The sequence below is a fragment of the Paramisgurnus dabryanus genome, chromosome 12 (assembly GCF_030506205.2).
Source record: "Paramisgurnus dabryanus chromosome 12, PD_genome_1.1, whole genome shotgun sequence".
Taxonomy (NCBI): Eukaryota; Metazoa; Chordata; class Actinopteri; order Cypriniformes; family Cobitidae; genus Paramisgurnus; species Paramisgurnus dabryanus.
Genome location: NC_133348.1, coordinates 33,473,795 through 33,501,654, shown reverse-complemented (window position 1 = coordinate 33,501,654; position 27,860 = coordinate 33,473,795). Strand labels below are relative to the sequence as shown.

The 27,860-nt window shown below is 40.0% G+C and overlaps 1 protein-coding gene across 3 annotated transcripts in view; it reads right to left on the bottom strand.

The window, feature by feature from the left end:
- Window positions 1–27,860, bottom strand: part of LOC135750085 (centrosomal protein of 128 kDa-like) — a 70,207-nt gene that overhangs the window by 27,827 nt on the left and 14,520 nt on the right. For all 3 annotated transcript variants that reach the window (XM_065268856.2, XM_065268857.2, XM_065268858.2), the window contains 8 exons: window positions 18,957–19,031; window positions 18,720–18,855; window positions 18,498–18,637; window positions 11,615–11,881; window positions 6,911–7,519; window positions 6,301–6,465; window positions 2,971–3,147; window positions 1,251–1,310 (listed from right to left, as the gene is read on the bottom strand). In XM_065268856.2, coding sequence (XP_065124928.1) covers window positions 1,251–1,310; window positions 2,971–3,147; window positions 6,301–6,465; window positions 6,911–7,519; window positions 11,615–11,881; window positions 18,498–18,637; window positions 18,720–18,855; window positions 18,957–19,031 — 1,629 coding nt within the window. The remainder of the gene's footprint in view (window positions 1–1,250; window positions 1,311–2,970; window positions 3,148–6,300; window positions 6,466–6,910; window positions 7,520–11,614; window positions 11,882–18,497; window positions 18,638–18,719; window positions 18,856–18,956; window positions 19,032–27,860) is intronic.

Genomic DNA, 27,860 nt, shown 5'->3' with positions numbered 1-27,860 from the left:
TTGTAAAATTTGTTGGAGAAGTATTACTAAACTCAGTATCTTGAGTACCACAAACACAGTCCTGTACCATTTTTATTATGGCTGTCAAGCACTCACGCATGACTATAGACCAGGAGTCTTCAACTAGCCTAATCTTCTTCGAGGGTCAGATTTAAAAAATGTAAATGTGATGCAGGCCAAACTATCACCCTTATGTTTACCTTTTATATATTTTTTACTTTTACATATTATATATATTATATTATATTTGTATAACTAGTTTTTGTTACTTTATGTTATAAGTCAGTTGCTTCAATTGCTTATACAGACTTATGTACCCTCTAGATCCGTGCAGCTTGTGGTGCCGTCCCAAAAAGGGAAAAAAACACTATCGCTTACATTCTCTGGTTCTGTTTCTCATCTTTGGAATGAACTACCGGCTGCGACAAGATCTGCTGACTCTGTAGCAGTCTCTAAGAATCGGCTAAAAACCCATCTCTTCCCCCACCTCACTTGCTAATATCTTTTCTTTTTCTATCCTTATCTTTACATTCTCTGTCAAAATAATAATAATAATAATAATAATTTATCATTTAATTATAAATAATAATAATTTAATTATTTATTCTTATGCACTTATGTATTGCTGTTCTTGTGTTGCTATAATTGCTTCTATTGTTACCTCATTTGTAAGTCGCTTTGGACAAAAGCGTCTGCTAAATGATTAAATTCATATATAAAAAAACATGCATTTAAAAAAAATATGCAAACTTCTTGTATCTGGTACTTTGCCTTTTAATTACTGAAAAACAATTGTAGTTAACACTGCAAGAGCCAAATGTTAATAGTTCAACTATAAACAGTGCACACAAAAGTGAATGATCAACACATGTATTTTTTAGCACTAATTGTAATGCAGAGCTCTTAAACTTCTTTTGTTTATAACCGTTTAATTTTCATAAATTGTTACATTTACAGTATTCACAAAATATAGCCAGTTTTCTCCTGATGACTAAAATTGCACTTCATGTTTTTTATATATATATATTTTAAAGATATATAGGCTAAACTGCCTTTCCCGTGTACACTACACGCGAACACGACTGTCAGAGTTCGCCCCCTAGTGGCAGCCGTAATAAAATCTGTTCAAACTGTGGTGGAAGATGTTTTAATCAGTCTATCTGAGACAGCAAAGAACAGTAGTTGTGCTAAGATTAATTATAAATGCTAAAGAAATGACTACAGAGTGCCGTGCTAAAGAAACAACGTACCTTAACTTCAGCAAGCCAGCGATGGGAATCCTTCTGCAGTCCTGGAGTAAGTGTAATGGCCTACAACACAGAAAGCACCGTAAATGTGAAACAATTTGCCAGCAAAGCATCAATTCACACCAAGGTCTATTAACAGACTTTCAAAATGACAAACGGTTGTAATACTAAAAGTTTATGAGCAGCAACTACAATATTTAACATGGCAAAGATAAAACAAGCTCTATAACCACGGCTAATGCACACATATAAGAAACATTTTACATTACCAAAGCAGGAGACTTTGTGGTTGATAAAGAAACCTAATAAATGTTTGCGCCATTTGTGAATTGCAAATGAACGTTCACACAAAGTATTTGGTGTTGACATGAATATAGATTTTAACACATGTAAAACATGCCGTTGCTCTGTGCAAATAAATGTCATTCAACCAAAAACTCCTGAATAAGAAGAAACTCTGTAAAATTGCACGTCCCCGAGGAGGTTCAGTCGGTAAAATATTCAGAATGGTTCACGTCAGCTTCCTCAGATCTGTTGCGATTCGGTGACAGTCTACCGCAGGCCCCAAACCTCCTAGATCTTTGGCTCTGTGGGAAACCCCGACCGCACGTACGAATCACTTCGCCAAATAAAAATAAACAGATTTACAAATTTCTCGTTTACGTTGTACGAGCATGCACAGGAGGAGGCTTTGTCACCCTTTAAAAAAGCAAGCATGCGGGGGTGGATCGAATTCCCCCGACAGCTCTCGCCTGTCACGATCAGCGATGTTTGAACACCGTTGTGCATCTTTAGACTGCTGACACAAACACGTGACGGGGGAGGAAAGCCATTTTTCCCCTTTTTTCCTGAATGATCAAAGGTGACTGCCGGCAACAGATAAAAGGTGCGAAGGCTGCAGTAGAACCTTAAAGTGGAATGAAACGTGGCTGGTGACAGCTCGAGCTGCGAGTAGAGGCGGCGTGCAAAACGCACAGTTTGGAGAGGAGACTTCTGTTCATCCTATGGGAACACTTAAAACTATCAGAGCCTTTTTATAGATTCACTGAATGCTCAGGAGGAACATATGAAACAATTCGAAAGTCAGCAGTTTGTTATTCATCTGCATGATAATGTTGTTGTATGTTTCAAAAAAACACATTCAGATTGATGAGTCATGATAAACAACAATAACGCAACCCTCGCATAGCAAAAATTAGGCATACGTATCCCAGTTCCTGTACTGCACAAAGGCTGTGGATTAAATTCCAAGGGAACACACATGCGGATTTAATTTATACCTTGAATGCACTGTAATACACTTCGAATAAAAGTGGCTACCAAACATAAATGTGAAGCACGGATGAGGGAAACATCCAAAGTGACTCGACTTGCAATCGTGTTTTCCAGGACATGAGCACTTAAATACTTGAACAACCTGAACGATTCAAAACGATTCGAAAGGTCCAATCTCTGCGTTAATCTAGATAAAGTCGAGAACAACGATTCTATTGCTTATCCAGTTAATGATTTAACTCATTTTCATAACAATTGACACACACCATCAACACAGTCACGATTGGAAATCACGAAAACCTCATTTCTGTTGGATGACATGGTTGTGCATATTGGAAAATCCATAAATAGATGAGCCTATTTGTGCAGCCGGATTAGACAAGCTTGGAGGCGCACATCCATATGTATGAAGTGATTGAAAGCGGTATGTGTTAGTGTGTGTGGGTACTTCGAGCTTGGCGCCGGAGTCTTTTGACAGGAACTGACAGGCTGAGTCAATCTGAGTCCCTATGGCGTGAAGGATGGACTCCTGCTCTGCCTGGAGGCCCGTGACCCTCTCGCGCAGCTCCGCCGTGGAGTCCTCTGAGGTTTGTCTCCTCTCCTCAGCCCTCTCAGCTAGTTTCACCTACAGGAGACATTAAGACGACATTTGAGATGCAATGAATACAGAAATGTCATGTACAGTAGACTTTGATAATTTGTGGTACAGTATTATTGAGAAAACTGTTCTGGACTACCAAATGTGGTTCATATTAAAGATGCACTGTGTAGATTTTTAGCGGCATCTAGTGGTGAGATTGCAACCAATGGCTCACCCCTCCCTTTCGAACGCACAGTAAAGCTACAGTAGCCCCCACAGGACAAACACATCATCGTCTCAGACAACATAGTGAGAAAACGCGATCTATAGAACAGTTTGTCCGTTTAGGGCTACTGTAGAAACATGCTGGCGCAAAACAGATATTATGTATGGAGGCGCATAGTCTCGGTGGTAAAACAATTGCAGCAGAGTTGCATCGGCTTTGCTACTGTGATGCTCATACGTGCAGTTTGTGATGCTCTAACATGTTAACATCATTGCTAAGAGAGTAGTGCTGCAAACGCGCAGTTCACATATTCGTTGTGTGAAACCGGACTTAGCAGTTATATGATTGAAAGTGCAGAATGTAACATCTATTTACATACACACTCACCTAAAGGATTATTAGGAACACCATACTAATACTGTGTTGGACCCCCTTTCGCCTTCATAACTGCCTTATTTCTACGTGGCATTGATTCAACAAGGTGCTGAAAGCATTCTTTAGAAATGTTGGCCCATATTGATAGGATAGCATCTTGCAGTTGATGGAGATTTGTGGGATGCACATCCAGGGCACGAAGCTCCCGTTCCACCACATCCCAAAGATGGTCTATTGGGTTGAGATCTGGTGACTGTGGGGGCCATTTAAGTACAGTGAACTCATTGTCATGTTCAAGAAACCAATTTGAAATTCAAGCTTTATGACATAGTGCATTATCCTGCTGGAAGTAGCCATCAGAGGATGGGTGCATGATGGTCATAAAGGGATGGACTTGATCAGAAACAATGCTCAGATAGGTCATGGCATTTAAACGATGCCCAATTGGCACTAAGGGGCCTAAAGTGTGCCAAGAAAACATCCCCCACACCATTACACCACCACCACCAGCCTGCACAGTGGTAACAAGGCATGATGGATCCATGTTCTCATTCTGTTTACGCCAAATTCTGACTCCACCATCTGAATGTCTCAACAGAAATCAAGACTCATCAGACCAGGCAACATTTTTCCAGTCTTCAACTGTCCAATTTTGGTGAGCTCGTGCAAATTGTAACCTCGTTTTCCTATTTGTAGTGGAGATGGGTGGTACCCAGTGGGGTCTTCTGCTGTTGTAGCCCATCTGCCTCAAGGTTGTGCGTGTTGTGGCTTCACAAATGCTTTGCTGCATACCTCAGTTGTAACGAGTGGTTATTTCAGTCAAAGTTGCTCTTTTATCAGCTTGAATCAGTCGGCCCATTCTCCTCTGACCTCTAGCATCAACAAGGCATTTTCGCCCACAGGACTGCCGCATACTGGATGTTTTTCCCTTTTCACAGCATTCTTTGTAAACCCTAGAAATGGTTGTGCATGAAAATCCCAGTAACTGAGCAAATTGTAAAATACTCAGACCAGCCCGTCTGGCACCAACAACCATGCCACGCTCAAAATTGCTTAAATCACCTTTCTTTCCCATTCTGACATTCAGTTTAGAGTTCAGGAGATTGTCTTGACCAGGACCACACCCCTAAATGCATTGAAGCAACTGCCATGTGATTGGTTGATTAGATAATTGCATTAATGAGAAATTGAACAGGTGTTCCCAATAATCCTTTAGGTGAATGTATATCTATGGTCTGAGGTGGTGCAAAAAAGGCCTTTTCAGGGACTAATTTGCATATTTATATATATGGCTGAGCTGTGAGATTGTTTATAGATGGGGAATACAGTGGTGTGAAAAAGTGTTGTCCTCTTCCTGATTTTTTTTTGCATGTTTCAGATGTTCAAACAAATTTAAATATGAATCAAAGATGACACAAGTAAACACAACATGCAGATTTTAAATGAAGGTTTTTATTATTAATGGACAACAAAACCCAAACCCCCATGGCCCTGTGTGAAAAAGTGTTTCCTCCTTAACCTAATAACTGGCCGGGCCACCATAAGCAATAACAATTGCAATCAAGCGTTTACAATAACTTGTAATGAGTCTGTTACAGCGCTGTGGCCCAGAATTGTTGTGATTCAGCCAAATTGGCAGGGTTTTCGAGCATTAACCGCCTTTTTAAGGTCATGCCACAACATCTAAATAGAATTGAGGTCAGGACTTTGACTAGGCCACTCCAAAGTCTTCATTTAGTTTTTCTTCAGCCATTCAGGGGTGGACTTGCTGGTGTGTTTTGAATCATTGTCCTGCTGCAGAACCCAAGTTCGCTTTAGCTTGAGGTCACAAACAGATGTCCTGACATTGACCGTAATTTTCTGGTAGCCAGCAGAATTTATGTTTCCATTTATCACAGCAAGTCTTCCAGGTCTTTAAGCAGCAAAAAAAAGTCTTGGGGATCATCAAGATGTTTTCTGGCAAAACTGAGACAAGCCTTCATGTTTTTGCAAAACAGCTGTTTTTTGTCTTGGTACTCTGCCATGCAGGCCATTTTTTCCCAGTCTCTTTCCTATGGGTGAAGTGATGCCTGCAGTTCTTTTGATGTTGTTGTGGGGTCTTTCGTGACCTCTTGAATGAGTCGTCCCTATGGTCTTGGGGTAATTTTGATCGGCCGACCACTCCTGGGAAGGTTCACCACTTTTCCATGTTTTCACCATTTGTGGATAATACTGTAGCTCTCACAGTGGTTCGCTGGAGTCCCACTGAACTCAGGTGTGATAACCCACAGTTATGTTTTAACAGGGGAGGAGGCACTTTTTTTACACAGGGCCATATGGGTTTGGGTTTTGTTTTCCCTTCATAATAAAAACTTTTATTTAAAAACTACATGTTGTGTTAACTTGTGTTATCTTTGATTAATATTTACATTTTCATTATCTGAAACATTAAAGTTTGACAAACATGCAAAAAACAAAAATCAGAAAGGGGACAAATACTTTTTCACACCACTGTAATTTGCATATTAATAGACACTAAATGAGAGTAAGTAAATGATGACAAAATTGTCATTGACATTTTTGTTATCCCTTAAACACTCTAAGAATATCAGATATACCTTTACATCCAGCTCTTTTTTGAGGGTGTTGTATTTGCGAAGAAGCTGGGTGTGACTCTCATCACTGGTTCTCAGCTGCTTTGTCAGTTTGTCACATTCAGTCTTCATCTTGTCCAGCTTCAATTGTAAAGCTCTCCTTAGTTCACCATCTGCCACGGCATCTGACTGCACACCAGCATAAAAAACAAAATTAACAAGTTTTTGTAGGCATCAAAGAAATAAAATGATAAAGACATTTTTTAAATAAGTCAGAATCAAGAAAAAACAAAAACGTACAGTCGGATTATTAATAATCTGATACATATGGTAAAACACTACGGTGGTATAAACTGTAAAAGCTTTGCAAACAAACAGTAGTCGGGACCCTGCAGATAATCATGCGAGTAACAGGTTGAAAAAGGTTTATATTGCATGTAACACACTTTCAGTCCTTATTTGGACATTTCTTCATTCTGATGAACACAAAAGAAGATATTTTGGTAAATGATGGTAAGCACACAGGTAAACAAATATTATGGAAGTCAATAGGTACCATCAACCGTGTGCTTACCATCATTTATCAAAATATCTTTGTAATGTATATAAAGGCATTTTGGTTTAAAATTCAAACCTTAAGGTCTTTGACGAGAGCCGCCAGCTCTTCTCGCTCTTTCTGATATAATCTTAGTGTGTCATGTACATCTCTGTCCTGTTTGGCTTTGTCTTCTCGCTGGGCCGTTCTAACATGGATCAGTTCCTTCTGATGCACCTCCTTCTCCAGTTCCAATTGCCGTCTTAGAGATGAGCTTTCTTCCCGAGCCGCAGCTAGCTGTTTCTCCAGCTCCTTCCTGGAGATCTCTGCCTCGGCCAATTTGCCGGTGAGGTCGGCCCTGGCGGCGCTGAGGTTCTTTATGGAGCCCTGAAGATCCAGCAGAGATCTCTGCTCCTCTTCTCTCCTCTGCTCCTGAAGCTCCACACGCTCCTGTAGCTTGATGTTCTCTTCTCTCAGACGGGCCTGCAGGGAGATCTGCTTCTGGACTTCCTCTTCCAGGCCTCGCGAGCTTTCTCGAACCTCTCGCAGTTCCTGTTCTGCAGAAATTAGGCGCGACCGAGCTTCAGCAAGATCCACGTCACAGCGTCGTACGTCCTCCTCGCGCTGGGCGAGACGTCCGAGGGCATCCGCAAGCTGTCTGCGTGCGGCCTCCGCCTGCTGGTTGAGAACGCTCTCTCTCTCTTTAACCTAAATGACACACAAAGTTTCAATAAAACTTTTTTAGAATGGATGACTTGGAACAAATGATAAAGCAGCCAATAAGAGCCCAGCATTGATGAAAACTCCCTCAAAAAACACTTTAGCTGCCCTGCCAACAACACTGTAGAGAGAGATTTGTTGACGGTATAAAGTTCAAATGTTCTGTCGTGTAAACTTTATTTTTAATGGGCCGTAAAGCAAACAAGCATCTTGACCTTGAGCAGACTGACCACAAATATGGTATAGATGAACCTTCAGAAATCAGAAAATGATGGATGGAAAGAACTTAAGTTTGTTAATAAAATAAAGCAATTTAAAGCCAATAGTGCTGTGTGGCTTTTGTGTTCATGTTTAGATGCAAGACTAATTTTAACATGAGTTTATAGGAGACATTTCCCCTCCATTTTGTTTGGGAACTAATGTGGTCGGAACTAAAGTTTACAGGATCGCAATATCTGGATTCCTCTCAAGAGATTTCTAGATTTCCAGTTGTTGCCATCGATTTGCATCATAGCTAATTACAATGAAGTTGACAATTTCAACTCTCCTCGACGCCAACACTGTCCAAGCCGTGGCTGGTCGCCGCAGCTCGCATAAAAAATTAATGACTTCAGGCCACTTTTTCTGCTGGCGGCGGTGTAAACGTACAGTTCAAAGCGTAACATGACAAAATATTTTTTTACAACATTTAATAATTTTGTGAAGTTTGTGAAACTCAATACGCGCCAATGATGTTTGGCCAAAAATGGTTTTATATATATAAAATATATATTGTTGTTAATTGATCCATTTTTTTTATCAAATCAATCACACATTTTTGTGTGAAAATTATTTTTGTTTAACTTTTTTTGTCATCATTTACTATGTCTCAAAGTAAACCACCAGACTGAACAAATTCAGTCACTTTGTGCATGTGGTGAATTTTGAAAGTAAATTATTTAAACGTGTTAATGATTAATGAATTAATTGCATGCGTTAATGCTGACAGCACTAATAATAAAAAAGAATTAATGGCGCCCCACCTTTCTCGTCAGTTCTAAGTCACAGCTAAACATACAGTCCCTTCAGGATAATTTTTGCGATCAAAAAAAATTTAAAGTCATCCGCTTCAGAGATGTATTGATGTACAGGGACTCTAGAGACACAAAAGTCGCAGCAGCAGGAATCCTCATGAAGACCGGGAGGAAGTGGCAGGTGCAAAAAGCAGTCACTAAAGCTTAGGCACGGCTAAGGCACAAAACGATGGTGGGCTCCGTGGCAATGGGACGAGCAGGTCTTGGTTGTTTTCCCAAGCTATGTTACGATCTGGCTCACGGAAAAGAGATGCGCAGACTGATTCAGGACGAGATACGAGCAGAGGTGGAGGAAGAATGCTACACTTAAATGGCCGGCATGTCCAAACAAGGAGCGTAGATCAGGTGGGAACATGTAGATCCACTCAGAATAACCTGGGCAGAGCTCTGGAAAGCAGCGCCATTTCAGATCAAGTTTCTTGTCCAATACATCTACTATGATGTCCTCCCAAGCCCAGCTAACCTGCACACCTGGGGTCTGGCAGACACTCCTGAGTGCAAAGTGCTAGGGGAGGGGTGGTACCACTGGCGCCATGACCAGGTGCCAACGTCTTTGGCGGACTCCATCTGCACACTGATCCAGCTTAGCAAGACCCAGGCAGCCCACAAACAAACAATCTCCTTCATTAGAGCAGGGCAGAAGGAACAACACCACTGGCCTGGCTCTATGGGGGGGCTCCTCTCCACTGCTCGTGATTGGTAGCTTGAAGTCGGCCTTGGAAGACAGCTTAAGTTCCCAAGCAACATCACAGCCACTTCTCTCCGCCCAGACATGGTGCTAACATCTGAGTCTACCAAGCAAGTGGTTATTCTGGAACTGACTGTCCCCTGGGAAGACCATATTGAAGAGGCCCACGAGCGCAAGAAGGCTAAGTACGCAGAGCTTAGCTCGGAGTGCCGGAACAACGGCTGGAAAGCCCGCTACGAGCCAGTTGAGGTCGGGTGCTGAGGCTTCGCTGGCCACTCACTGCTGCAAACTCCTTGGAGTTAAAGGCCTGCAATTGAAAAAGCCACCACAAACATCTTAGAGGCCGCAGAGAGGGCTTCTCGGTGGCTGTGGATCCGTAGGAGGGATATGTGGAGCAACATGCCACTTGGACACAAGCCGGGGATTGATCACCATTGTTTGAAGATTAAAGACCCAAAACACCCTATGACCCTGGGTTCTTTACTGATGACATGTCCAAGTAGCACCAGAAGGTGTATTCAAATTCTAATTCAGTATTGTGCACAAAAAAATTTATTTTGTTTTCTTTAATTAGGATACCAATGCATGTCTTATATTAAATTATCATTAAGAAGTTCTCAAGTAATTAAATAGATAAGTAAACAGACAGTGATATAAAAAGAACAGAGAAACAAAATGAAAATATAACAAATAAATACAACTTCAAGATACAGAGAAACAGTTTTTTGATTAACATAAACAGCTGTCACATAATGGTTTCAAAAAACGTGGTTGCAAGGATGATTTAAGGAAAATACTTTAGCCGCATAAATGTTTGATATTAATAAGAACATTGAAATCAATCCTTATCACCAAAACACTAAGGATGTGCGTCACGTAATCTTATTGTTTTTTTTAGGGTCGGTCTTTAAAAAGTTTGAAAATGATTGACCATCAGTAATGCACAATAGCCACAAGTTAGGGCTGGACAATAATTCAATATCAATATATCTTGGGGTATAATATTTTTGATAACGGTGATTTGGTTTCTTAAAAAATAGCCTTAAGCCATAAGGTGCCATGGTTAGAAAAGGGGAAAGATGAGGAGAAAAGATAAGTGTGTATGCTGCTGGGTCACCTGGTTATGAGTAATATAAATAATTAAATGTCTAGTATCAAATACATCACTATCTAGCTTGATAAGCAATTACAAGTAGATCCATGATTTTTATTTTTCTAACATTATGTAACATAAAATACTACCACTGAAAAGTTTTAGGGTCACATTGACTTATTAATATTTTCTCCACATATTACTATAATAGTAAATTTATCAAAACTATGATGGAACTATGAAAGTCAATACTGTGACTGAATGAATGCATAATATATCAAAACACAACCTGGTGGCAAAAAATGCATAATAGTTTATAAATGTAAAATAAATAATTGTGCTTTTTTTAAATAAAAATGTAAAAATAAATAAAATTGTTAAAAAAGCTCTTCATCTCTCCTATGAGATGTCGATCTCAGAAATGTCCCAAAGCCTATTTAAGTTTGAGACCCCTGCATTACAGCATTTATTACTGACTGACATTCAGGGTGCACTTATAATATTATTAAGCTGAGCCTGAAAGTCTGGCTTACTGTTAAGTGATATCACTTTTTTTGTATGAAGTCTAAATACAAATTAAAGGTGAACATAAATATATTTATCCCTGTTTTATTTTAAATATGATATAGTTTTATATGAGAAAGTTTCATTGGCAAATAATTTTTTTCAGAGGTTTGTTTTTGATTCAGACATCCATTGCAGGCATTCTTGGCAGTTTTTAGCAAAGCGTGATCATGACAGCTGTGCACAAATACAAAATGACACACAGGTTTGGTGTGATGCACCACTGCCCATGTTTACGCTTAAATGTGTAATGCGTGTTAAATGTGTATTTTTGTCCAATTTTGGTGTGTTAGTTTAAAAAAAAAGTGTGATTATTTTATTGGTTTGTAGTTTTTCCAAAACAGATTCATAAATGTAACTTTACATATATGCTCAAACAAAACTTTGGGACATCCATTTTTGGACATTTGCACAGTAAAGCATTAACCTACAAACCCCCTAGCAATCACAAAGCAGTGTGACCCAGCAATATCGCCCTAAAGGCTACAGTAATTCACACTGATTCACTCTTGACCCAACAAGAGCCAACAAACTTCAACCAACACCAGCATTCTAATTTAGAATGAATGCATTTTTCGGCATTTGTTAGAGTGAAGTACTTTGTTGGTATTTGTTAGCATTGCTAGATCAGTGTGAATTTAGACCTAAGAGTTTTGAAATCTCACCCGTTTAGCTTTATCAGTGTCGTTCCTGCTTTCATCCTTTAGTTCCTGAAGCTCTCGCTCCTGTTTCTTGCACTTGGCCTTCCACTGTCGTATGGCCTCTTGAGCTTTAGAGCGCAGCTCCTCTCTCCTCCTCTCGCTCTCAGTGAGCTGAGCCTCCAGACGGGCGCATTCTGCACCATTGTCCTCTGACCGAGACTGAATCTCCTTCAGCTGAGTCAACATCCTCAACTGCTGCTGCTCACGCCGCTCCAAGTCTGTAGAGAGAGCCTGGAAAAAACAATGTGTGGTCTAGTCTCATACTCTATGGAAAGATACAATAAACACAAGAGAAGGAAGCGATGAAAAGAAAAATACACAATGAATACTAAAAACAATACAAAATGAACAAATGACAGGTACGTGTCAAGACTTTTATCAAATAAGAGTTTTTCTACCAAACCTGTTGGCATGCCTTCAATACACTAAGGCCCTGTGTTCACCAAAGCATTAAAAATCCAAGCACCCTACTAAAAATCCCTGTAGGGCAAAAAACTTTGGGCGCTTGGTCTGCCTGATAGATAGTTTGTAGATAGATAGTGTGTGTGTGTATTTGAGAGATGACTCGAGAGTATCCACTTATATGGACGTCACCATCTTTGAGACCCTTTGTGTAAGGCTTTCGGTGAGCCACTAATACTCATGGTAGTCGTGTCGGAGCTGATGGTGTAATGGACAGGGCTCCGACATATGGTGCAGGAGCACTTCCGGCGACCCGAGTTCGATTTCCGGCTCGAGGTCCTTTGCTGATTCCATGCCCCTCTCTCCACCCTGAACCTTCCTGTTGTCTTTTGATTACTGTCTGTTAAATAAGGGCAAAATGGCCCCAAAAATAATATAAAAAACCTCATGGTAGTCGTATTGCGAGGGACATGAGTTTGCTGTTTTGACTGGCTTTTTTAATGTTTATTATGAAAACCAGGAAGACCGGCATAATTTGTGAGGTTAGGAGTTGCCATAATAGCTGGTACAAATGCAGTGAATCTCTAAGGCTGCATTTACACCAACCGCGGTAGAGGCACGTTAACCAATCAGGAGCCTGCTTGCTGCTGTGGCGGCAGCGTCGCCCAGAGTCACTCATTCAACATGAAGGAACGCTTGATATTGTCCATATAAAAGCATAAAAACTCAAACAAGTCGATTCAAAATTGCCGTTAAAAAAACTCACATTTGGGGGGGGCTATTGTGACATTTTCAACAGAGCAGAAAATTTTAAAGACATGAATTCTTGGTCTATTTCATGTACAAACACTCGACTTACTTTCCCACAATGCAGATACTGATATGTATCTCTGTGCTTTTATACAGTAGTTGCGCATTGAACACTAGGGATGCACCGAATATCCGGAACCGAATACCGAATCCTACTCGCATCCTTATTCCATTAACACCGTAAAACACATTTATGAAGTAAACAACGTCCACAGCAGTGTATTTTTAATTTTATTTGATTTTAACTGTAAAAAAAAAATTATAGGCAACATTATGCCAGGATGACAAGTGGGAAAAACTATTTTGACAATTACCATAAGCCTATGCATAATGAAAGTGATGCGGTGTGATGCGCTAGTTTTTTCACCAAATAAAAAAATGCTTATTTCCACGTCAGCACCCGAAGTGTGTAATCAATGGCCGCGTGACGTCGACCAGCGTAGTGCAAGCTTAGGGGCTGGACACACCAAAACTTTTAAACGCGGCTGAAAACGCCTTGAGGACGCTGAATGCCAGCTGTTTTTCAGCTGAGTGCCAGCTTTCTTCAGCTGAGCGCTTTGGTAGCTGTGATACTTCAGCTGCGAGCCGGTTGGTTGCTGTGGTAATGTCCCGCCATCCTCCACTGTGATTGGGCGGCTGTGTGAGAACTGACATTGACGAGCGGAGCTTTTCTCCCAAAGTTGAATCTCTTTCAACTCTCGACGCTCAGCGCCGAGCACGGAAAAACCGCCGAGCGCCGGTTTTCAGCGCGGAAAAAACCTGCTAGCTGCTGGCTTATTTGAAAAACGCCGAGCTTCCATTGGAAACAATTGAAAACATGCGCCGGCCGCGGGCGTAAAAGTTTTGGTGTACACAACCTCTTAGGGGCTGGACACACCAAAACTTTTAAACGCGTCTGAAAACGCCTTGAGGACGCCGAATGCCAGCTGTTTTTCAGCTGAGTGCCAGCTTTCTTCACCTGAGCGCTTTGGTAGCTGTGATACTTCAGCTGCAAGCCGGTTGGTTGCTGTGGTAATGTCCAGTGTTTGGAATAACGCCGTTTAAAAGAACGGCGTTACGTAACGACGTTCATTTTTCAGTAACGGGCTAATCTAATTAATTACTTTTCCCGCCGTTACAACGCCGTTAACGTTACCGGACGTTAAATGCGGTGCGTTACTATGCACTGACTTAACCTGTGTGATCCAAACGCAACCCTGGCTCACAGCTAGTGAGGAGGTAGGTTAATAACGAGATAAGCGATTATGATTGGCTAAGGCAGAGTAATGTGTTTCATGGTAGCCAATCAGAGCCAGTGTTGTTATACACATGCCAGCGCAAGCGCCTGCGGCGACACACACACAGGGCGAATTCCAATCGAAAGTGATGATCACTATGCCCTATTCCCTTCGAAGATCAAATCTCTTGATGTATAAACTCTAGATAAAGTTGCGCAATGTTGTCTGATAGTGTGGCTAATTAAAATACACTTGGTGATAAAATACAGCGTCTTTTTCTGTTTATTTGGATTTTACATCCCCTTCGCGAAGTGCCCTTCAAGGGCGCACAAACGGCCTTTGGAATTTACCCACACACACGCAACAGCTAAACAGAGATTCGCGGCAGTAGAAGAGATGGCGAGTCAGGAGGAGCAATCCGATGAAAAGTTGGCATTTTCAAGGTGGAGATATAAGCACTACTTCAAATTCATTATGGTCAAAGCAAGAACGTGCATGTAATGTGTACATTATGTCCGGGAGCGAAGACTTTGTCGACATCCGTTGTAAGCAACTCTAATTTAAAGAATCATATTGTTAAACTGTTTACTTTTTTAATGAAGAAAACGAAATACAGCAGCCTATGTCTTCCAGACTATTTATCTCAGTTTGATTTATTTAATTTGCTACAGTTATTGCAAACACACTTTATATTATTTAACTGTTTACTTTTGAAGAAAATTCCTGAAGTACAGAATGTCTACCAGACCAGTTGTCTGACATTGGGAGTTTGATTTATTTAATTAAGAATACGACTACAGAGCAAACACACTTTTTGTTGTTTAAAAGTTAACTTTTTGTGAACAAAACACTTGGAAGTACAGGTTGTTTACTTGACCAGTTGTCTCAGGTTGAGAGAGTTTGATTTAATTTAGTTTGCTGAAGTTAAATGCACTTTATATGGTGTAACTGTTTACTTTTCTTACAAAGATAATACTTGAAGTGTAGGATAAAACTCTTGCTGTCTGTTGACGTGCAATAAATATGGAAAGTTATGTATGAACACCTGTCTGTTCTACTCATTTCAACTGACATGTGAAAACTGCTAAAAAAAAACAAATTATTTGACATATAGCAACTTTTTTTTAACCGTAACACAAATAGTTACTTTCCCTGGTAACGAGTTACTTTTATTATAGAGTAATTCAGTTACTAACTCAGTTACTTTTTGGAACAAGTAGTGAGTAACTATAACTAATTACTTTTTTTAAGTAACGTTCCCAACACTGGTAATGTCCCGCCTTTCCTCCACTGTGATTGGGCGGCTGTGTGAGAACTGACATTGACGAGCGGAGCTTTTCTCCCAAAGTTGAATCTCTTTCAACTCTCGACGCTCAGCGCCGAAAAACCGCAGAGCGCCGGTTTTCAGCGCGGAAAAAACCCGCTAGTTGCTGGCTTATGTGAAAAACGCAGAGCTTCCATTGGAAACAATTGAAAACATGCGCCGGCCGTGGGCTTAAAAGTTTTGGTGTACACAACCCCTTAGGGTTCGGTTCGGTTCGGTGGAAAAAGATCTCGGATTCGGCCGAACCCGAACCCCGTCAAAAAGCCCAGTATTGGGCCGAATCCGAATCCTGGATTCGGTGCATACTGAAGACCCATCACAAAATGATTGAATATGATATACAAGGCCACTTCATAAGATCAACCTCACATACATGGCAGGTGTAGTGAACATTTTTATACATGTTTTGTGTGTGCTTCCACGACACTGTTTTCTACCTGCTGGCTACTGAAACAGAAGTCTTTCACAAAAAAGGAAATACGATAAGGTGGATAGACACACATCTGCGTTGTATTTCATTTAATTTCTAATTCTTAGTTTGTTTTATATTTAGTTTATTAGTTATATATTCATTTCATTCTATCTAGTTATTATATAACCTATTGTTTAAATCTTACATTGGCACTGTATAGCCTTTACAAGTAGATATGAGTTTCCGGTAGTCACAAACTTAAAGGAATAGTCTACTCATTTTCAATATTAAAATATGTTATTACCTTAACTAAGAAGAGTTGATACATCCCTCTATCATCTTCACCCTCTAAGCGCTGGAGTGCGCTGCGACACTTCGATAGCATTTAGCTTAGCCCCATTCATTCAATGGTACCAATCAGAGATAAAGTTAGAAGTGACCAAACACATCAACGTTTTTCCTATTTAAGACGAGTAGTTATACGAGCAAGTTTGGTGGTACAAAATAAAACATAGCGCTTTTCTAAGCGGATTTAAAAGAGGAACTATATTGTATGGCGGAACAGCACTTTTGGGAGTACTTCGACTCGGCGCAGTAACACCCTCCCTCTCCCATTATGAGAGGGAGAAGGGGAGCGGATTTTTCAGGCGAGTCGAAGTACTCCCAAAAAGTGCTATTACGCCATACAATATAGTTCCTCTATTAAATCCGCTTAGAAAAGCGCTACGTTTTATTTTGTACCACCAAACTTGCTCGTATAACTACTCATCTTAAATAGGAAAAACATATTTTAATATTGAAAATGAGTAGACTATTCCTTTAAGTTTTTTATTAACATCACGAGAATGTTGTGAACAGTACATTTCAACTGTCTGTGTTTGGTATAATACTACCTGCTAAATCTGCTTCTAGTCAGAAGTTAGTCCAATCAATGACAAATTTAGTCAGTCAATAGACAAAGTTAGACGGAATGAATCAGACCATTGACAAAACTAAACTGAGCATTGAACCACTAAGATTATTTAATAATTATTATTATTTTCTCCACACAGTGGACTTTAGTGGACCTCAACTGTTTTAAAGCTTCAAAGGGCTCTAAATGATCCCAACCAAGGCATAAGGGTCTTATCTAGTAAGAAACCATCATAATTTTCGCCATAAAAGTACAATTAAACCACAACTTCTCGTCTTTTACTAGCCGTGTGATGCGCCAGTGTGACCTTACTGTACGTATTTCGTAATCATGTCGAAAGGTCATGTGTTACATATGTGAAACGCACACTTGCGGACCATTTTAAACAATAAACTGACACAAAGTCATTAATTAGTATGACATGAAAAACAATGTCTGAATGCTCCTACTTCTACACACTTATAAACACTTGAGCGGTGGTTTCGCATACGTCATGTGTGACCTTTCGACGTGATTACGTAATAGCTAAGGTCACGCTGGCGCATCAAATGACTAGTGCAAGACGAGAAGTTGTGGTTAAAAGGTACTTTAATTTTTGGGGAACAAATGATGATTGTTTTGCTAGATATGCCACGGTTTGGGTCATTTAAAGCCCTATAAAGCAGTATTGAAACTGTAAACTGTTGAGGTCCACTAAAGTCAACAAAATGGAGAAAAATCCTGAAATGTTTTCCTCAAGAAACTTTATTTCTTCTTGACTGAACAAAGAAAGACATAAACATCTTGGATGACATGGGGGTGAGTAAATTATCTGGATTTTTTTATGAAAATAGAGTAATCCATTTATATTTTGAGTTATTTTTCCCTGAGAGATCTAGTAAGCTAGACTTAAAGTTGGACCTGTGGTATCTAACAATTGGCAAAAAATGACTTTCTTATTTAGTATTTTTGTTTTGTTTTCAGTACAAAACAATCTTCCACTGTGATTGGACGGCTGAGTGTTGAGCCCAGCATTTTCCAAAAGTTGAACATTTTTCAACTTGTGGCGCCAAACGCTCTGCCGGTGATTTTGTTTTTAAACGCGGCACTTTTATCAAAAACTGAAAAATTATGCCAGCCTTGGGAAGAAATGTTTTTGGTACGAGTCAAGTTACTTATTAACACAGGGTTTTTTATGCTTTTAAGAGTTCCCCATAATTTCCTTCAATTTTAGCCTCAAAAGACACTTTTTAAAATCCACTTTTTGGTTCTGGAGAACAAAAAAAGGCATAAGGAATTTAAACAGCATGAGGATAAGTAAATAATATTCAGTTTTTGGTGAACTATTCCTTTCAAAAAATACAGAATGAACCAAAGAAAATCTATGACAGAATTAACAAAAAAACAAATACGCAAATAAAGAGAATGATTCATAGACAGACAATAAAGATAAAACTACCTGCAGCCTTGATAGAGGATGCGTAAAACACTCATGATCAAGTACCAAAACATCTTCAAATATTTCCTTTTGTTCAAGAAGTTGTTTTCATTCTAAGCTGTATTTTTTTATTTGGCATGTAGGCAAAGTGTTTAGCGGAGGCCTGGGGCTCTAACTCTTCTTTGTCTGTAGTGTCTGAATGGAGCGATCTCTGCTCAAAGACACAAACACTGCTCCTCTACGCCTCCTCTCTCACCACACTTGAATGAAACCATTTTGAAAAATGAAAGTTTACCAGAGATGAAATCGAGCCTGTTGAGCTCTCCCACAAACCAGTATCAAACACACACACCTCTAGCCTGAAAGCGAGCTGATTTTTCTCTCTCTCTTTTCGCTCGACGGTTTGTCTCAGTTCTTCCAGCTCACTGGAGGTGCCGAATCTCCCCAGTTGCACCCGCAGGTCTTCAATCTCTCTTTCCAGCTCTGTTCGTTCTGGGGAAACAAACATACGGGGTGGTCAAACAGTGCACGACCCATGAAACAGTCTGACCTCACCCTCATTAAGATACGTTACCTCGGCCGAGGCCCGTGACCCCTCTCTCCTGATGTCCTCCTACGTTCTTCTGCTGAGAGTGAAGCGAGGACAGCTGACTCTGCAGATCCACACGCTCCCTTTCGGTCCTCAGAAGCTGTGAGCGCATGTCGTCCATCTGCAGAACGATAGCAGAATCCCACACGCTCATGTCTTAAATGAAATCACCAGCATCGGCCTGAATTTAAAGCTGATCTGTTGAAACTGGGAATAGTTCACCTGTTGGAGCAGAGCGTCTCGTCCACCCTCGGACTGATCAAGTTGCCGCCTAAGTCTGTCTAACTCCTTCTCCATCTGTAGAGGAATTCACAGCAAATACAGTGGCAGTGATCATGAGTTTTTACTGTATGCTTTTTGCATTATTCTAACCAAGAACAGCATATTATTTTTTGGTTCAGAAATACAAAGATATCCATTAGGCATTTAAATGACACAATTTCAAACTATTGAGATATGGCGGACAGCTTACAACTCGCTGAGGGCAGAAACTATGGTAATGCAGGACTGTCAGTCAGTGGCTGTGGGCGGGGCTTTATCAGTGTGATGTCACATTGACAAGATAAATAAACGGCATGTCTAATGAGGCTGCTTTGGGAATGGGTGGATTTTTTCATTGTAGGGTTGTTGTTTTTACACACAGCCAACACACATTTATGTATAAACACCTTGAGGATTTTGTATAATATGGGCCCTTTAAACAATCACCTATATACATCTCATGCATAGCATTCATTAATGCAGTTTAGCACTGTCAGACCTCACTGTAGAGGATCAAATATGCTATTGTTATGAGAAAATGTTTGTAGGTATTTTCACTTATCTGAACGTCTACATTGATTTCACACAAAACATAAGATAAAGACAATTCGACTTAACTAAAAGAGTACAATGTCAGATTTTCATTTACAGTTTTCCTCAATTGCTTAACTCTTTTAGTGTTTTTATTTTAAGTTCCCAGCCAGCAACATTTTTCATGATTTTCACCAAGGTTTAATGCTTATATATATTCATACAATATATCAAATGAAAGAACAGACCCTCTGCTTTAAAACGAATTAAAAAATTCAATCTTGTCTTCATTTGTTTTCTTTTATCACCTCTCAAAAATGGGAGATAAATCGCATTTTCGTAAAAGATTTTTGTTAGAGATCAGATTCAGAATGATGATTAAAACATACAGAGTTTTTACTGTTTTTGAATTAGTGAATGCTTTAGTGTTTTATAAGTTGTGTAAGAGCGCCACCTAGTGAATAATAGCGGAAATATGGATTGCCATAAAAACTCGTCATTGGCAGGGAAGCGTTTCAATTCAATTATATTTTATGTATATAGCGCTTTTCACAATTGCTTAAAAGCTTTACATTAATAAACAACATAAACAGCCGAGTATAGCAGCTAAGAATAAACCGTACTAGCGAGCGTAGTAATAATGTAACGTATAGAAGGGGGTGCTAAGTTAAGTCAATGTCAGCTGACTCCCAAGGGGTTGAAAAAAATCCTAGGAGAAAAACCCTGTGGGAAAAGGCCTAGGGAGAAGAGAGCCAGAGCGAGAGCCAGACATTGCTAATTCTATATAGGATATCGTCGCTGTCCGATGAAAACCATGTATATCCATTTTGCCGATTTTGAGATTTTTCGACGGATTGAATGTCCAGGTTCATTTCTGTATACAGTATGCTTCACATATCTAAATGGTCAATGAAAAGTTGTGAAATCATGTCATTAGATTTTCACGTATATCCATTTGGTGTCAAAGCTGTCAATCACGCCGCGTATCTCCCGCCCTGTGGAAGCTTCTCGCCGATCTCGTGAAGTTTCATCGAAGCTCAGCACTGGATATAGCCGAACAAACATAGCCTGGTGAGACAATGACTTTCCTTCATCGAGGTAAACGTTTCCCCCCTGACGCCAGACATACGTCTAGTAGGAGTGACAAAATTACGGTAGGACTGTGCAAACAAAGTATCTGTCTAGCATTACCATGTCAGTGTATCAATTCATTGTCCCTTCGTAGTTTGCAAGAGACATTTAATAAATGTATAATTAATATTAAATAAACTAAGCGTATTTAATAAACTAAGACGTAGGCTATTTAATAAACTGAGCGTATTCATCTGTCAATATGAAACGCGACTTGGCCATTCTAATTACTGATCGGAAGAACACGTATCGGCCACCGTTACTGTAAAATATGCACGTATGTCCATTTAAACTCAATTTTGGTCAAATGTGGATTATATCTTTACACTGGCAAGAATATGGTTATATGTAAAGATGCCGTACCAAGTATGACAACGCTACATTCAACTGCTTTTGAAATACAGCGTTTTTTTCACTTCCTAAACAGTAACCGTTTTGGACATACGTGAGTTTCATCGGGCAGCGACGATATACTATACAATAGATACTATTTTATAAAATGTTATGGGAATTAAAACTTCTATACACACAAATAATGCCTAGCATACACCAAAGGATTTTCACAGTCCCAGACTAAAGACCGGCAGTCTTTAGGAATCTAACTGGAGTCTCGGCGCGCTCCCGTCGTCTCGATCGTTAACTGTGAGGTGATAATCTGCAGTCGGCGACCCGATTTATGCCAGTCTTTCTTTAGTCTTTCATATCAAACATGTTTGATATTATCGCAAGTCCCAGCGTAGTCTCGTGACGTAAAACAATTAACAACCAATAAATTCGTTCTCCGAAAACCGGAAACAGGAAGCCATCAGTCACAACAAAGAAACATGTAGACGGACGTGGAAACACAACGAGCGTCAAGTAGGCGAAAATGGACCGTGGATGAGAGGAGCGCCTTGTCGAGCGGTGGGCAGAGCAGCCGTGTCTTTTTGATGTAAACTGCCGTTCATACCACGACAGAGTGGAAAAAGAAAAGAAGTGGAGCGATATTGCCGAAAAGCGTGAGCAACGCGTAAGCGGCGCGTGTTTTTTCGGTGCCCATGTTAACAAGCACGTACACCGCTCGCGTGCGGTCATAAATGTGACGCCAAGTGTGTTTCAAACAGTCATGACTTTGAGCAATTCAAAAGAAAGCAATTAAATATTTAAAAACACCAGAAGACTGCGCTGTCATTCACTCTCTGCCCAGCAAATGAGTCCTCATATACCTTAATAGTCTTCAGAGAAACAGATAATGTACATCTATAAATCTAAATCTTATGCTTAAACTGTTGAAGGGAAACACGATCGACTGCTTCATGCTGTCAATCACTGAGTGAATTTTTTTATTTTATCTTAAAACTTCAGAGAAACATGTTTAATAATGTGCCATGCGCTTGTTATGTCTATAATTGTTTATTGTGTATATGTCATTACACGAACCAGAACAGCACGAAAACAATGTGGGTTAAACAAATCACAGTTAAATAAATTACACTGACCGTCAAAAACCGTCTTGAAGAGGTTTTGCTCATTAATGCATATAAAATAAAGTAATGTGAACTTGAGATTTTTATACTGTAATTAAACTGCACAGTATGCGCTGCAAACGCTGTTGAAACCGGCGTACTAATGTTTGATATTGACATTACTGTACAAGAGCACGAATGAAAGACTGAATGAAAAAGAGGAAATCTAGCTTTGCACAAACTGGGAAAATGTAACTAATGCTACCCTATGGTCTCGTACACACTACAAACTTTCGGGAGTGACAACCGCATTAAATTGCGGGAGTGAATCCCCTAAATGTTCTTTTTATGTCTGTACGGAACAAGACTCACTCCCGAAAATGCGATGATTGACACAGAGATAACCATAGCAACGTTCTGCCGTCTCGCGTGCTTATCACAGATTTGACCAAAATAATAACAGCATTGTGTTTTGCAATAAACCTCCATCTTGGCGTTGTGTATTTTATGCTTTTGTGAGGCTGCTTCACAGCACGGAGCGCGCGGTCTTGCAGTGTTGCCAGGTCCTCGTCTTTTTTGTACGTAAATACCGTTTTGGTGCTTAACCGTTTATAGCTTTTGGCTCATGAAGCGATCAAGTTTTTGATGTTAATAAAGCGTGAAGAGGCCGGTCCCAATATTTTGATCTTTGAGGTAAAGCATTTAGATTTATTTCGGTTTATTATTGGATTCTTCTTGTTCGCTGTTTTTTTTTAGTGCAAGATCTGGCAACACTAGTCAGCAAACGCTTGTGCCTCTGTCATTTTCTGAACCGCGCATACAGAAGACTTTTTCCCCTTCTAAGCATTTATTTTTTTCAGAAGAGAGACCTGTCCTGTTTATGATGAACGTTTAAACACTTGATTAACTACTAGTTGTTCAGTTCGGTTATGTACACACTGTGCAGAGTTTCTGTAAATGCGGTTGTCACTACCTGCATTTGCGGGAGTTAATTCGGTTGTGGAATTCGGTTGTCAGTACCGTACTGAACTGTGTGTGTACAGAACAGGATTAAGCATTAAAAGGTGAAGTGACAACCGAATTAATATGCAGTGTGTACGGGACCAGCCTATGTTCCATTTGCTGAGGTTAAAACACGCAGCATGTCTCTCAGGACACAGTTTGCTGAGACCTCTAAGTGGGAGTGGGGACAAGGCCCTCACTTCTTTTTTCTTTCACTGCAAATGACTGCAATGGCAAAAGCCACAGTAGCTAACTGTAGCTGCTTCTCCTACATTTTACACTATACACTATATATTATATATATATATATATATTATATATATTTTATTATACACTGCTGAGCATGATGGGAGGAATTTGGTGGTAATAAAAAGCTAAAATAATCTTGTTGTAGTCTTGTAAATAGTGTCACTACAAGATTCAGTGTTTGTAAAATCTTTTAGTCTGAGACTAAAAACTGTGAACCCCAAGTCTTTAGATGTGAGCTGATAATCTTATAAAGTCTTTTCTAAATCTTTTCAAAGTCTTTAGGTGTACACAAAGCATTAGTAGATTAAACAGCAGCCGTTGGTCTTCTTGTTGGACAGAAAACTCATCAATGGCGGGATAGAGTTAAACACAAAAAATGGTTTGTGTAGCACAAAAACTGATACCCTTATGTCATTCCCAAACACACACACACACACACATTTATGACGGCAAACACAATTCACGGTTCCATACATGCTACAATATTCAAAACTCATTCTGTAAAAACATACTTGCACTCAAGTTCATTAAGTATAATATAATAAAGTCAAGTCATCAGAAGCTACACACCTTTCTCTTGGTCCAAACACTAAGACTCAAAATTGTTAACAAATTAATCAGAATTAAAGAGACAATAAATAGGACCTGTTTAAATGACCACCAAAGGTTCACCATTCTTTTTTTGCCAGCATATTCCCAATTTCTGAATTTTTCTACGCATGGTGGTGAAAAGTGTATGACCGCAACCCCTATGTAAAACAAAACATCCTGGAAGCAATGCAAAACGTGTCTGTGGAGTCTATTCAGGGCACACAAGGACATTTTTCTCACACTGCCTGGCAAAAGCAACCGTAATGTATGATGTTGATGAGAAATTACCTGACCCAGAACTGAGACGAGATGCTGATAAGAACATTGATGCTGATGCTGTTGCTGAGTAACCTGTACATTTGATGGCTTTGTAAATACAGCCTTTGAAAATGTAAAGCTCACATAACACACGCTGTTTCTGCTTATCTGATGTTAATCTTGAGTACCTATAGAGTAGTATTACATCCTTCATATCTCAGAAGAGTGTTTATTTTTGTTATATTTATTAGGGATGCACCGATACCACTTTTTTGGAATACGAGTACTTGCATTTCAGTACTTGCCGATACCGATACAGAGTACTTAATAAAAAAACATGATTTAAATTTACAGGTAACAGCTTTAGTCATATAATTTAACAAAAAAAAACAAAGGATTAGTTTTCCGGTTTGTTGTAAACTCTGCCTCTTAGGACAACACGAGGCATTAACCCCTTACACACCGCTCAAACAAAGACATTTCTCAGACCGTGGTATCGATTCCAGGTATCGGGGGACTTTTAATGAGTACGAGTACTTTAGAAAATGTGGTATCGAGGCCGATACCCGATACCAGTATCGGTGCATCCCTAATATTTATAAAAGACAGATCAGCTCTAGCAAATGTTTCCGGAGAAGCGCGAAATCCAAGAGGCGTCTAGCGGGAGGAGCAAGTCATGAGCAACACACACAAAACATTATCTTACGATCTCTGGACAACTTATGATGCACTACATGTTTGTGTTGTTTACATTATATGTACTTATGCATTAATTGCCAACAAAACATTTGCATTTCAGTGTTTCCCCTACCATTATATAAGGGGGGCGCCCCGCCCTCCTTACGGCTCCACCCGCCCCCCTTGAAGGTCAAGTAAATTTGATTTGATTTTCTATGAAGTGCCAGAGAACAATTTGTTATTTTATTAAACAAACTAAACAGCCCTCAAGTAATATGTTATTTATCTTATTTCCACGATGGCATGATTCTGTCAGTGTTTGCGCGTTTACTTACAATTATCCAATTGAGTGCGCACATTTATATTTTACTGTTGGGCTTAATTTACTGCGCATGCTCTCTCTCTGTGCAGCACGCGCCTCTCTCTCCCATAACTGGTGACGGTGTTTTGAAAGTTCGCCTCTGTATACTTTATTTTTCTGCGTAAACATCAACAGTCACGGATGTTACTGACAGAGAAGACGACTGCTCGAGTTTATCATGACTTTCCCACACACACGCGCGCATTATCAACCTCTCTCTCATGCTATACATGCCCGCCCCACGCATGTGTTTTGTAGTAACTCTGTGTAACAGTAACATTGTAATATTTCTGAATTTGCGAATGACGCGAATCGGGCGGCACAATTGCCGCGAAAAAACGCGCTTTTCCCTTTAAACACGTCTTCGCGCAAGTTGAAAATATGCAGCTCAAGCGAAAAAACTCAGAGCAGCTTCAAGAACGAGCACGCAGGATCTTTTGACATTGTAGAGGAGAGAGAGACCGAGAGAGAGAGAGAGAGAGACCGAGAGAGAGAGAGAGAGAGAGAGAGAGAGAGAGAGAGAGAGAGAGAGAGAGAGAGAGAGAGAGAGAGAGAGAGAGAGAGAGAGAGAGAGAGAGAGAGAGAGAGAGAGAGAGAGAGAGAGAGAGAGAGAGAGGTAAGAATAGTGCCCACGTTGAGAGAACTTAATAGAAGACTAAAGTATGTATGTCATTCATCTAATTACAGTATGTTAACTGGATAACACTGGATATAACTCATTGTATAGTTTAGTAAAATAATGTATTTTGATTACACAAATCAAACATATAGTGATTGTTTTACTAGCTGCTGACCAGCATAGGGAATCTCTACGGCTAATTTCTAAGACATGTTGTTGATACAGTACTGTGTGTTGTACCTTTTCTTGATAATTAAGTCTTTTGGGGTAGCATCTTATGCCTAGAATTATTCAAGGAGCTTGATTCTTTTAACTTCCTTCAACGTTTGATCAATTGTGCATAATGACATGTGCAACAAATGGATATAGGGTGTCAAACTCATAGACTTGCATCATTTAAGACGCTCTTTTTAAAATATTTTGGGTCAACCTCTGACACAGATTTAAAGCTGAAACTTATCAAATCCTATCAGAAGTCCAGAATGTCATTGAAACACACCAGTGGCTTTGCTGTCATCAGGATTAAACATGTTACCCCTCGAAGTACCCCTCCCCACAGAGCTCCCACATAACAAATCACAATTTAACCCCTGTATATACATACCCAACCAATCCCCCCCCCCCCAAAGATGAAAACCTAGGGGAAACACTGCATTTCATGCAGTTTTACTTTTCCGCCTGCGACTCATGACCCGGCTGGGCGTAACCATGGCGAAAACTGAACTTGCAAACCATACTCAGACCACCTACCAGCATGGTCTCAGTTCGGTTCCCTTTAAAAGGGCTCAGACCCCTGTAAAGGACTAAGCTAATGCATTATAGAGATTCACAAAGCAGAGAAAGTTGGCAAAGACATTAAGAAAATTCAACAAACGAAAGTCTTTGTTTATGTGTCCACCACCAGAAAAACACTAAACAAGACTGTCACGGTTGACTGCCCCACACCACCTGGAAGTTCCATAACAGTTCCGGAAAAATTTATTGTGCATTGACAAATGAGAGAAAAGTTCAACTTTCTGGCAAAAACGCACAATGCTCCTGTATGTGTGGAGGTAAAGAGATATCCACACAACCACCAACACTAGCCCAACTGTGAAACATTTCAGTAAGGAGCTGTTTTGCTGCCTCAGGGCCTGGACACTTTGCAATAAAAAAAAGTGTATCAAGAACGTCGAGGAGGACATCCATGACCTGAAGCTCCTGTATAGCTCAGTGGTAAAGCATTGGGATAACAGCGCAAAAGATCATGAGTTTCGAACCCAAGGAACACAATTAGACCTTGTATTGCACTGCAAGTCTCTTTGGATAAAAACGTCTAAAATGTAAGCTCAAGTTGGGGGATGCAACTACACAATGACCCAGGGTTTCCCGCAGAAAATAGGCCGTCAAGTGCATTTCGTAGAATAACTCGGACGCTCTTCACACCACGAGCAGGCACGTGCGCCACACGGTCGAAATGAGAAAGACGTGGTCCGGACCGTCACTGTCTGGAGGATAACTAGCCAGTTGATAAAACATCTCAAAAATAGCGTGGAAGCCATTCACCGCGAGCGGACATGCATGCCACAAGGCCGAAATGGGCTAGACGTGGTCTGTCATGTCTGGAGGATTGCCAGTTGATAAAACACGTGTCCATGAGAACTGTAAGTGGACTTATGTTTTGGGTTTATTTAAGCCTGTTATTGTATTAGTCTATAGTTCTTGCAAATTTAAAGGAAGTTAGCTGGTGATATTTGTTGTTTGAGCAACCTGCTAGCTAGGTTTCACGTGCCTGTTGATTCGATATAATTGTTAAGTGCTCTTGCTTACATTATTTATGTGCATTATTTACATTCTACAGTAGTTACACTCCTTTAAGATAATGTAATTAATAGTGGGAAATAATCAGTTTTTAAAATTTTTGCGCTATTTATCATCGTTCGCCAGACGTTATTCAAATCTGCTTCCGTTTGTGTTTATTAACCCTTTAGTTTCACTTCATCATGCAGCTATTCCCGTTA